Source organism: Poecilia reticulata, chromosome 6 (assembly GCF_904066995.2).
Source record: "Poecilia reticulata chromosome 6, P_reticulata-male-v2, whole genome shotgun sequence".
NCBI lineage: Eukaryota > Metazoa > Chordata > Actinopteri > Cyprinodontiformes > Poeciliidae > Poecilia > Poecilia reticulata.
The window spans coordinates 23045687-23058850 of NC_088835.1; the positions used below are offsets into that span (position 1 = coordinate 23045687).

At 36.4% G+C, this 13164-nt stretch overlaps 1 protein-coding gene across 4 annotated transcripts in view; it reads left to right on the plus strand.

Annotated features, from left to right (window-relative positions):
* Positions 1–13164, plus strand: part of scaper (S-phase cyclin A-associated protein in the ER) — a 65408-nt gene that overhangs the window by 21459 nt on the left and 30785 nt on the right. For all 4 annotated transcript variants that reach the window (XM_008412297.3, XM_008412299.3, XM_081608207.1 and 1 more), the window contains 4 exons: positions 126–233; positions 4164–4300; positions 9985–10050; positions 10719–10845. In XM_008412297.3, the coding sequence (XP_008410519.1) occupies positions 126–233; positions 4164–4300; positions 9985–10050; positions 10719–10845 (438 nt within the window). The remainder of the gene's footprint in view (positions 1–125; positions 234–4163; positions 4301–9984; positions 10051–10718; positions 10846–13164) is intronic.

The following is a 13164-nucleotide window of genomic DNA, read 5'->3' on the forward strand; positions in this document are numbered from 1 at the left end:
GTCATAGATCGGCCCATTGTGCCTATCTGTGTGATGTATTGTGTCACCAGGATAAAACCCTTTCTTGTTCTTGCCTCCATTGTGCCCATTGCACTGACCTCTGACTACTATGTTTGCTTTTGCAGATCACCTCAGAGGTGCACCTGTTCAGCCACACCAAGGGCAAGAAGCACCAGCAGGCCGTGCGAGACAGTAGCAGCATCCAAGGCCGGGAACTCTCTGATGAGGAAGTGGTGCGTATCACCAACATGCTGCTGGGAACAAACATCCCTTCATTGTGTCGGAGACTAGTGCCCTGCTGCCGCTTGTGTTTTGTAAATAGACAAAGTGAAACAGCAGTTGTCCTTTTGACGTATGCAATGTGATCGTTTATGGATTCTATTCTATTCTGTCACAGCACTGTTGCTTGCTTTGTGAGGTTAGAAATGTACATAGTTAGGCTTCAGTGAAGGTTTGATGTTACCCTGTTGTCCCTAGGCCCTTTTTTTTTTGTCATAGAATGGCTTTCTGTGGGAAAGCAGCTTCTTATTGCAAGGCACTCTGTCAGGCTGCAATATGAGATTGGCTTTTCAGTAAAGCTCATTGTGTGGCTGACAACTGTTGGTGCTAGAAGCAGCCCCTTTGGTCTTCCTGTTCCTTTTATTTTACCTTTTAAAACAGAACAATCAATACCTTTGACTTTTTGCTCTCGGCATTATAATAATTATTTCCTCTTATCTCACTATTTTTAGGCACTTACTGCATTTTTACTTCCCTATTAAGACATTAGGAGCATACATTTAGATTTACTTGCAGTATTTTATAACATTGTCACTGTTTTCCTAAAAGGTGTAAATCTAGTTTTTTAATCAAAATTGTAGAATATTCAAATTAATCTCACCGTTTTTAGTTGCTGTTCCTACTGATCTGTTGTTTCAGTGAAATGCTTTAGCACAGCTCTGGAACTAGGCAGCTATTGTCAAACTTGGCACACGCTTACATTTTTGTTTTATTTATGTTTTTTACTCAAGACTTTTGGGTAAAGTTTAAAATGTGATAATTGCCTAGATCAGATTAGAATGAAAAATCTGATCTTGTGACCTGTCTTGCAGCTTTGGCAAATGTATGGTGGGTCTCGTTGCCTTGAAGATAGATTTGTTCTACACAAGTGGGAAATCTAGCCTTTGTTTACCCGTTTTAACAAATTATTTCCATTTGACATCAATGAATTACTACATTATTGGCTGTATTTGGACCAGGTAGCAAATTGGACTGGCCATAGCAATTCTACAAAGGCAAAGATAACAAGCACTAACAAATTATAATACATCAAAGGCTACTACTAATAGATCTTCTACTACTGCTACATCCATTGTCACTGTTACAACTAATAATACACCCACTACTACTATTACTACTACTAATAAAAAATAATAATGTGCCAAATGCATATTTTATTTTAAGTAACTAAATAAATTAGTTATGTTTCCCTTGTGGTATTTAGTATGTGTATTTGTAATTTGCCAATTCAAATTTTTGCCAACACAGATATATATATATATATATATATTTTTTTTTTTTACTACCGACATTGTCAGGTGTTATAAGGCCACTATACTCCCTCACTGTTCCAGAATTATTTTACTGAAAAATATTGAGCAATACCCTTGAAACAATACAAACTTGTTTTAGCTGCATATGAGGTAGTGCTCTCAGATATGAATGAAATGTTGGTCTTAATTCTCCTATGATTTGGGGAGCTTATTTATTAATCACTTAAGATAAAGAACGTTTTGCTAATTAAATATTATTTGGTTTTTGTAAAGCTTGAAATACACAACCAGCAGAGGGGTGGCCTTTCAGTGCAGTCTAATGCTGACTATATTTTAAAGCAATTTACATTCAGAATATTGATTGGAGAAAAAAAAAAAAAAAAAAAAATATATATATATATATATATATATATATATATATATATATACTGCTCAAAAAAATAAAGGGAACACTTAAGTGTTCACTTAAGTGTTTAAGTGTTCCTTTTGTTTTTTTGAGCAGTATATATGTGTGTGTATATATATATATATATATATATATATATATATATATATATATATATATATATATATATATATATTCAATCTGCCCAATAAAAATGTTGTGGTCTATATAAATAATTACACTTTTTGTTTGAAACGTGTATTAATATACCTAATATGCTACTATACAAAACAAAAGTTATGATAAAGCTGAGTAACTAAAATGTGGTGCTTGACGTTATTTTCCTCTGAAACACTAAAAACCAATATGGTTGTGGTAATTTGATCTTTCGTAGAAGGATAGCTTTACTTTAAGACAAACATGACACGCAGATGTATGTCGATCAAAAGGGTTTTGTATTGGACTAAAGCACCAGTGAACAGATAAACACATCCTGTAAAATATACATTTGTAAAAAGCTTCCTTTTTAGATGTGTGACTGGCCAGGTTGTCAGGAAGAGCGAGAGACGTTTCCAGCGCTATATCACATTTCTGCCATCAGAGCCAATCTGTGATATTGTGCTGGAGCTGCGCCCTTGGGTCAGTGTCTTTGGTGCTTTGTTTCTGTGGTAGACGCCTGTCTGTCTTCAAGGCTGAAACTCTTAACTGCTAAACTTGCCAAGAAATTGTAGTTCATGTCTCAGTGTTGTCCACTGATATTCCTGCAGCGTTTGATCTAGCTGTTGAGATTTTTGTAATCCATTATGTTTTGGTTTAGATGACTAAGATGCTTCCTTTAGGTAAGTGGCTAGTGCCTCTCAGAGGTATTGCAGATCGGCTACTTCCCAGTCACAAGACGGCTTTGGTTTTGAGTCATGACTGACCTGCAATATCAGTGATAAGAGGGGAAAGGTACATACATATAAGGAATATAGAAATGTATATGCGTTCTATATAACCTAATAGTCTTTAAATGTAATGAATGACTTGTTCATTCAAATCCTACAGCAAAATACTCTAAACAGCACAACAAACTTTGTCACATGGAAATTTAATTTCTTGAAAATAAGGCGTGATGTAATTTGTCATACATTTTCTGAATTAATTAGATATAATACCTAATTCGTGTTGGGTATTCTTGTAGATAGATATTTAAGTTATCTAAATATAAATTAGCAGAGTAACTGTGATGTATGACCATCTTTTTAGGCTTTAAGTTTTGTTTTAAAAATGTAATCCATGCCTTTTATTCTTATGGAAAAGACCGTTTCACTTTCTATAGGTTAAGTTTGGATTCAGTCTGCACTTTTGTGGAACTAATTTGCTTTTGCACAATTGAGGTTTTTATTACCCCTCTCAGTGACAGCCTCCATTCAAACAGCAGGTGCAGAGACAACACTTGACCAAAGGCTATGGTATCCCACACACAGGTTACCTCCACTACTGAAAAGAAACCCTTTATCTGATGGCCATCCTATTCTCTGGGGTGCTAGATGACAGGATAATTGGGTAATTGGTTTCTTGCACATGCATCATGGTGTCCAAATGGAGTTACATTCCCCTGTCTGCTGGTGGAAACATCAGAATCATTTGACAGTGCCCAGACAGAAGGCAACACCTCCGGGGGGGGCTTGCATGTTTATGGGTGGGCTAGAAGATATAAAAGACAATGGAGAGTTGGAGGTAATCACTCGTCCTGGTGGCAAACGGTTTTTAGCTTTTTATACGTTTGTGAGCAGTTGTTGTATTTACAAGAAAACTACACCAATCAAGCTTTTGAGCCATTTCTTCCTTCTGTTTTTTATTCTCTAGCTGTTAATCGGTATGGTGTGTTCACTGATATAAAAAAATAAGTTATTTTGAATTTCTTAACTACATGTCACCAGTTGGCACTCATCAAGCTAAAATGTGTCCAATTCTGATCAATAGCTGGTTCTTTTGTGGAGGGGTTTGTGTTTATTGTGCAGTAACGTTTCAACCTAAGTTGTTTTAGGTTTGACAATAATTATGTTTAATATGTTTGGTGTTTACAACTCAGGAGGTACATTTGACTGCATAGTACAGACATCCAAAAAATTAAGCTAGTGGTTCAGTTTCGCGCTCTCTCTCTCTCTCATATATATATATATATATAAATTTATTACATTTTCTAACAATCATTTTCCAGCTGCATATATGCTACATACCTTTTTCCATTGTTTTTTTAGGAGCATCTCTCCTTAAAGAAGTATATTGTGGACATACTGACAGACAGCTCCGTTTCCTCTGAGAGTGTGAAGGATTGTGAAGAGCGCCAGAAAGCAAGGAAGAAAGCAAAGAAGCTTCGTGCCAGAATGAACTCCAGGTAACAACATCCTCTTTTTCTCTAATTCTGTCAAACAGTTTTTTTTCCCGCTTGACCCTTATCTTCTCACAGACACTCGAAACAAACCTGAGCCAGAACTTTTTATATATATATATATGTGTGTGTGTGACAAGGAGACAGAAAGCGGATTATATTTGCATCCTTGCTGTCTACAAGATGGCACTGATGAGGTGAATTTATGACCACTTTCTGTGATTGGGGAGCAAAGCTGCGGATCGATCCATAGGTCCCCTTCTTCCTTCTGTAAAGAGCTCTTCTCCAAATTGCTACCATAGCACCGCCAAATCTGAAGTCTCCTTTTGTGTATAAGATGTATGTTAAAGGCGGTATGAACATGTCTATTTTTTTTCTTCTTGTTCTGCGTTATTGATTTTTAAATGATGCATCAAAGTAAATCAATAGTAATCAACAAATAGCAGGTGACGGTGCTATATGTCATAACCTGAACTTCAGATTAATTCACTGTCAAAAATGGGAGGAGAATAAAAAGAGACGATGTTAACAGTTTTTATTGACTAACAGCAGGTATGGAGATGTTACTGAGGCAGCTTATTGAAGGATTTTATCATAAACAAATTAACATCAACACATGAGATGTGTTTTATATGCACTCTCACACACACACATATACATTTTTAAACTGTGATGGTCCAATTAATTCACTATTAAACTTCAAATGGTGTCATGCTTCTAAGAAAGTGTGAACACCAATCTAAAATGAAAATTTGTCTGGAAACTAATTGTTTCTAAATAATTTTCTACATTTTCCATAATATGATTTTCAGCCACATTGTGTTTGATGTTTGGCCTAAAGGACACTGTTGAGTTAAAGTTTGATACAAAAAGGAAAGTGAAGTTACTCCAGCAGTATATGTTTTTTTTGTGTGTGTGTGTATTTTTAGAGGTTTAATTTTTCTGGTTAAAATCTTTCATTCTATAAATATAGGGTATTTATAGGTTGAAGTTATAACAAAATTAATTGGAGAAAAGGCCCCAAATAATTTTCTATATTTTCCATAATAAAACACTTTTCGCTATGTGTTTGACATATTACCTGTTAAGTTGTGTTATATCCCTACAGTGAACACATAGAAGTGTGTGATCCACAGCTGCTGCCTGCCCCTCCCCCAATCCAGCCTCACTCAACAGTTATTGCAGATCTTACTGTGAGGAAAATATCTTCAATTGGTGAAGTTATCCTCAAACCGTTGTGTTAGATCATGGGTCACCTGCTAAAGTTATTGATGCCCTAGTTTTTTAAGAAGGCAGTTTGGATTAGCCATCTTGAATTAAAATGACAAAAGAGTTTTATACCTGATGATGATAGTACTGGAAGGCACCAAAAGCTTTACTTTTCCTTGAAGGTAACTTTTTGGAGCAACTATTTTTAAGGTAATCGTATAACATATTCCTGCTGCAACTACAAGTGAACTTTTTGTAAGCTTATAGCTACTCTTAGCTTAGCCTCTACCAACTGCACACTGTGCCTATAAAAACTTCTTAACCCTTTGGATGTTTTACACTTTTGTGACTTTTACTAATCAATCATGACAACAGAATTTGACTTATTATTTTTTGTAAAGTTTAAAAAAAAAAGTTACATTGAAAACTGATTCCTACAAAGTAAAAAATAAAATATTTAACATGGAAGGAGTGATTGCATAAACATTCAGCCCCTTTAAAAATGTCTAGCAAATTTGTCCTAGTAGTGTCACAATGAGTGGAATGGAGATCACCTGAATACAGTGAGGCCGTCTCAAGAGATTCTAGTATAAAGACACCTGTGTCTGGAAGGTCCATTCACTGGTTAATCAGTATTCCTGGCTACTATTACAGCATGAAGACAAAACAAAACAAAAAAAACCTCTCCAAACAAACCAGAGAAGAGGCTATTGGAAAGCATCATTCAAAGGGTGAATGCAACAAAGTTTTTGCGGCAGTAATCATCCCCTACGGTTCAGCTAAATCAATCATCAAGAACAGGAAGGATTATTTCTCGTGTAAATCTGCCTAGGTCAGACAGTCTTCATAAACTGAGTGACCGTGCAAGCAGGAGACTAGTGAGAGAGGCCTCGAGGAAACCTGTGACTACATTGAAGGAGCTACAAGCTTCTGCACCTGAGGTAGGAGAAACTCTTCAGACAAGAATTGTCGCCGGGGTTTTTCCAGTCAAAGCTTTATGGGAGATCGTCACTGAGAAAGCCACCGCTGGAAAAAAAAAAACTCACATCAAGTTTGACAAAAGACATGTGGGAGACTCCGAAGCAGCATCATGCCACCTGTGGAGACGCTTAGCAGCAGGCCCATGAAGGCTTGTAAAGGCAGAAGATAAAATTAATTTAACCATATGTAGGAAATTCCTGGAGGACAATTTGTTCCTACCTGCAAGAGAACTACGGCTTTGGAGAACATTTACTTTCCAGCCAGACAAAAATTAGAAGCGTCCTGCTAAAGCTACACAGAAATGGTTTGAAGACAAACAGGGTGGATATTCTGGAGTGGCCTAGTCGAAGCCCAGACCTTAATCTCAAAAAGAGCCGATCCCCATCAACCTGTCAGAACTTGATCAATTTTGCAAGGAAAAGGGAGTAAAATTGCTTCGTCCAGATGCTTCATTTCAACCTGAGCCAATCCACATACACTCTGGGTAGCATTGCAAGAAAAGTTGAGTCTACTAAATTTTGTTGTCAAAAACGCCAAATTTTGTTGCTCACGATGGATTTGTAAAAGAAATAAAATTGTAAAATATCCAAGGGGGTGAGTACTTTTTATAGGCACTATTTTTTTTATTACCAATTTTTAGATGGGGTCCCTTAAATTCACGAGTTTAATTTTTACTTCTTGAGTCTTAAAAGTTGAGCATTCATGGCTAAATGAAAGGGGAAAACTGCCCGTTGATGTCTCGGCTAGAATTTGACCAAATTTGATCCAAGAATGAAATGTACTCAAGACGTGCAGTGATGCATTAAGTTTTATTCTATGTGAGAGCCAAACCTGGATTCTCCAGGCTTTTATGGCATTTTCTTTCTTCCAACAAAGTTAATCATCCACATCGCACAATTTCAAGTTCTTTCTGTTTGAGAGTCTGGATCAAGCCCAGGTGCACGTTTGTCCGACTGCCATAATTAACTGAATCTGTGCTGAGTTTTAACGAATTTCTTGTGGCAAAAATATTCATAGCTAAATCAGTTTATTTATATTTTGTAATACGGATGGAATGAAGTGGTGGGCTGCAAAAGGGTGACTATTCATTGAGAACCAGTCATATGTCAGAAGAATATGTAGAAATTGTTTACCTTATAAACAATTTTCAATAAAAAATATTCTTAAGTTTAAGAAAGCTTAAGAATATTTAAGAAATAAATCACAGGAATTTTTAATGAGCAGTTATGATGACGCAAATCTTCTTTGTAGATGGAAACTAAATCTCATAATGTCCGAACTCCCTTCCTGACCTGGAAAATAATCTGTCTTAATGACTATGAAGTTGTCCTTGATCATCCAGACTAGTCTGATCTGAATTCTGAAGTGGCTGGAGATCACTTAGTCAAACAGATGGTTTTCTGCATCAATTGTTGCTGCTATGCATTGGTTTTTCTTAAAGCCTGTTCTGAACAAATGTGGTGTTTGTCTTTATATTGCTGGAGTCCTGCTACGTTGGTGATTTACTAACTAAAAACAAGCTTTGCTTTTGTGAAACACGTTTCTTCCTTCCTCGTCACAAAAACCCCTCCATCATCATCATGTTTGTGTAAGGCAGACTTATTTTCAAGCCCTCGTTACAGATAATGTATGAATTATGAGAAATTTCTTAAGATAATATATTACTGTTATGCTTTTCAGAAGAGAGTATAAATTCTTAAGATGACTTAAGAGACAATTACAAGCTTAAACAACCATCCATCTCCTACACTTTATTCTCTGTACTGGTGGGGTTTTTTCTGCCTTTGTGAGTCTCAGCGGTGCTGCGAAAGTGACAACATGATCTGCCTCTGTTCACCATCACTCTGCAGCAGACCCGCTGAGACCAGCACTCAAAGGCAGCAGCCCTTTAGAGGTCATAAATAACACAGAGCTCCCGTAAACATAAAGGTGAGCCACTTCACCGCTGGGTGGAAATGAACCATTTTATTGGAACACCGTATGGTGTCTGTAAAAAGTGAGGGGTTCCCACACCCACGTTCTCAGTGCTGTAATGCAGTACTGTTGTATCATAAAACGGTGCAAATCGCACCACAGCCAGCATTTTTATTTTTAATCAATTTGACCAACATTTGATAGCGAATGTTTTTAAATTCAAAATAAACTAGCTTAATTTTATGTAAGCGGCATTTAACCTGTAAGAGCAAAACGGTGGATGTTTGTTCTTTACAGGAGTGTCCTTGATTTGCACTTGGACACATATGAAGTGTTTGCTGTTGATCTAACCTTTAATTATTTTTGCTGTTTTTGATTTGGTAGAAAACATTTAGTTCATAAGTAGTCAAATAAACATGATTCTTTCTATGCACAATAAATTGATTATATCTTGATGTTATTTCTATGCCTTTCCTGTAGTTTTTGCTGCCCTGTTTTCTGTAGGGTCCTAAAGAATGACTTTAACTAATTCTTTTTTAACCGAAAAAGGTATAAAAAAATGTATACATTTGAAAAAGTAGTAAACAATAGTCCTCTCTGTTTTTTTTATTATTATTTACACCTTATTTCTTTCTTCCTGAGGTTTCTTGTCTTTGTCTCATTGTTCTTTGCTTACTGTGCAATTAATTGTCATGCTCTAAGGGTTTCTGCACAATCGTAAAATGTCTGCTAAAGACTGAAATTAGCTTTTGTCATTTTCCAAGTCTGGAATTGGGTATTGTCTTTTTGCTAGATTTGAGGAACACACGTATATTAAAACCCGACTAGATTAATTGTTTAAGTGTCAAAACTCAAGTCCTGAAAAGTACAGATCTTTGAACTGCAAAATATGTAGGAAATCTGTGTTCCACTTATTGACTGTGCTTAAATACCAGAGTTTATTACTTGATCAAGCATAGCTGGTCCTGATTTGATGAGGTAAAAGATGGACAAATGCACCTGTCTAATCCCTGGAAGTATCTGATTCCATCAATCATGAGATTAATTACTGGAAGGTCCTTGTTCAGACTTTGATCAATAGTTTCTTATCGTGTTTGGGAATTCCTGATAAAAGGTATTTACCCTTAATCAGATTTCTGCAAAGATGCAGCTATATATATATATATATATATATATATATATATATATATATATATATATATATATATATATATATCTCAATCTGATATCCTAATGTCACTGAAATTATAGCACATAGTTTTTCTTACTTCCAGACACTGTTAATGTGTGATATCAATAAAAATTTGATACTGTATTCTCAACAAAAGCAAGACAAAGTAAAGAACAAAGTCCCAGTATTGAGTGTTGATGAGATGAGTTGACAATAGCAAAGCATTTGTCCCTGCAGACCCAAAGTCTGTTTATTTTAAGCTGAGTTTGGCTGAGAGGCCAAATAAACTGAGTCGGTTTGAACTGTTTTCCCACTTTTGTCCCACTTTGATCCTCTACTTCCTTTACTGACAGGCAAAGGTCTTTTTTTTTTTCTTCATGAGGTTTAAAGACGTTTTCTGCTTCTCATTTTGCAGAGCGAAGGAATATGAGAATTCAGTGGAAGCAAAGAATCAGGTTCTTGACTCCCCATACAAAGCCAAGTAAGTGTAACTATATTGGTAATTAAAATCTGATTGTTTTTGGCTTTTAAGAATTGTTATGCTTATATAATTTTGCAGTTTAAGGATATTCAGTTGAACTTCCTTTATGTAAGATTAATTTCAAATAATAATTTGGATGTTTTTATAATGCTATTTCTTTTTGCTATACAACCAATCATTTATTGATCTAATAAAACATTTTAAGTTTTGAAAAACTGATAATATAATGGTTTCATGTTGGTACTGTTTTATTTATTTTTTGTTAAATTATAACAATTTTTAAATTTTTGTTTTAATTTGATTTTAACTTTGATCAAATTGTTTTTACTTTTACTTAATTGTAATGTATTTTTTACTTATGGTTTTGAAGTATTCTGTTTTATTTTATTTATATTCATTAACTCATAATAAATCTGTCTAACTTTAAAGTTGGACAAATTTACAGTTGTTCTTGTAGATTTACTATTTAATTTACCATATGTTATATATTTTGACACTAAAGCAGGTCAGTTTTATTGCATAATTCATGTAGGATAAGTTGTCCTCAGATAATAAAACTTGTAAATGGTTAAATGTATTCACACTTATTTTTTTAGATCTGCTGCTTCTGGTTAAATTTAACATGAAAACTAGTTTGAACAAATTTTCCTCCTTTCCTGTCTGTTCAGACTGCAGCGTTTAGTTAAAGACCTACTGAAGCAGCTGCAGGGCCAAGATGGAGGACAGTGGGCCAACAACAAAGCATCTGGACTGGACAGAACTCTGGGAGAAATCTCTCGTATCTTAGAGAAACGGGTACATGAACAAGTCAATAACACATACACAAAGTTTTCAAGCAATTTAGGTGCTTGGATTGTGTTTTTGGTCTTGCTTTGTATGTTTGGTGATTTGTCTTTAGTCTTATCACGTCAGTGAGCATTAGTGTTTTTGTTGAGATTCACTTTCCTTTTTTACGGTAACATTTATTCCTGCTACCCTGCCCCTGGTCATTCCCTAGCAATGAGCAAATTAAAGGCCGATACACACTCTGCAAGAAAAGATAAATGTGTTATTTTACTGGAGGCAAAAACAACAAATATCTTTCTGGCAAGGACATTTCATTCTTCACACGGGCTCAAGGGCAGAACTCTTGGGAAGTTCGCATAGGTCTGTCCTCCCACAGCATTTGGATATAATACTTGTCGGACACCACACCATAAAAAGATTCTGCCCAGATAAATGTGTCGTCAACAAGCTACAAGAACTCTTGTACTTGGGCTGCGAGAACCAAATGATGTCATTTTGTTCTTGCAGTCGTGGGAGAGGAAACAAACTCCTCTGTTCCTGTAGAGTAAAGGCCAGCATTGTGTTTTTACTGTCCACATGTTGCAAGTAGAGGAGTTTCCAAGCACAAGAGCAAATTGTCTTTTGTTTAGACAACTGTAAATTCAGTTTACCAATCAAATAATATAAGTGTGAGTGAATTGCTCACAGCTATAAATCATGTCTATATAAGCATTAATTGAAACATCTGCCCCTGGAGGTTTTCTTCCCCCACAACAAAACTCATCAAATTGAAAGTGAACGAATTAAGAATTACATTAACTGCTACCATGCTTAAGATGAGGAAAATATACAGCCCACTTTCTGTTACGAGGTGTAAATTTCATGCCACGTTGTGGTTTGAACCTTCACAACAGCCTTCTGTGCATGCCTCCGGGTTTTAGAACAGAGATATTATAATCCTCCAACTGTAACGACAGGGGCGGCTGGAAGGGCCATTACCAAATTTCCCCAGAGAGTTAAAGAAAGAGGTGGCGATGGTGGGTGGCAGAGCATCCTGTAAGAAATGAGGAGGAGACAAGCATGATATGAGCAGCACACAAGCTGTTGCTACATGACGGCTCCGCCCCTTAGCTTCACAAACTCCCAGTGGGAGGTCAGGGGTCAGTGGGCCAGGGGGTTCCATTCAACAGGACAGTCCCAGGAAAGAGGCTCATCAAGTCTCTGTCTGCTTACATTTGGTTCGTCTTTCGCCTCTGTTTAAAGGAGGTTTTTGAACTCTTTTGGAAAGTTTTACTTTAACACCAATCATCACATATATCCAACCATTGTTCAGCAGAACTGTGATTCAGACACCAGGAAGCTTGGGGACCACTTTCCCCTCTAATCTTTTGACAAATTCAAATAAATAGGCTCTCCATCAGAGAGTTGCTGTCTGGCCCAAGAGCCACTTCAAATTGAAGCCATTTAGATTATTTTACCTAACAAGCATCTCATGTCACAGACTCACCTAGTGATTTGTTTTTCTCTCCCATATCTGATTCAGTCTCCACTTTCTTAGCCAATTCTTTAGGCAGCATTCAACCCTCCTACCCTGCACTGTTGTTTGTGCCCCTTCCTTCCCACTTTACATCTGACGCTACATCTACTTTCTGACCCAAGTCTGTTTCTCCCTCTGTGGCGTTTAAAGGTTTGTATAATGTCAAAACTGCCAGCTTTTTTTCCTTTTTTTCCCCCTTTATTTATGGTGATTGAGAAATGCAGGGTTTTTCTTTCAATTTCGGCCATTTTTTCTTTTATTTTTCTTTCACACACATGCCTAATTATTAACCAGGTTTATTTACTTATAGTTCATATGTTTACAACCACTTCTAGATCAGTTTTACATAAATAAGAAGAACGTGCATGACAAGTAGGAGACTTTAAGGAATGCGGTTCTCTGAGGAGCCGGCAACTGCAGAGTGTATTTACATTTTCATTTGGTTCCTGTCAAAGCCTGATTCACCTGGTGGAGGTTGTGAGGGGCTGTGGGGGAAGGTGAAGGACAAAGTGGCAAGATGATGGGATTTCTTGGTTGGGCCTCTGGCTGACTTATAAACGCAGTTTGGATCAGCAGTGTCACAACTATGCAGGCATAAATTACTGGAATCAAGGTAAATAGAGTCTTAAGAAAATTTATGGTTTCATACCAACTCAGATTTTCAGATTTCATTGTTGTGGTTAAAAATCCTTTTGCAATGCCAATGAAAACGCCAGAGTGGACAGAAGTTCTTTCTTTTGTGCTTTTTGCAGTTTAGGGTATTAAAGTGGTGGCCCTCTCCTGCTTGTTGTTGAGCCCTGCATGTCAGATTT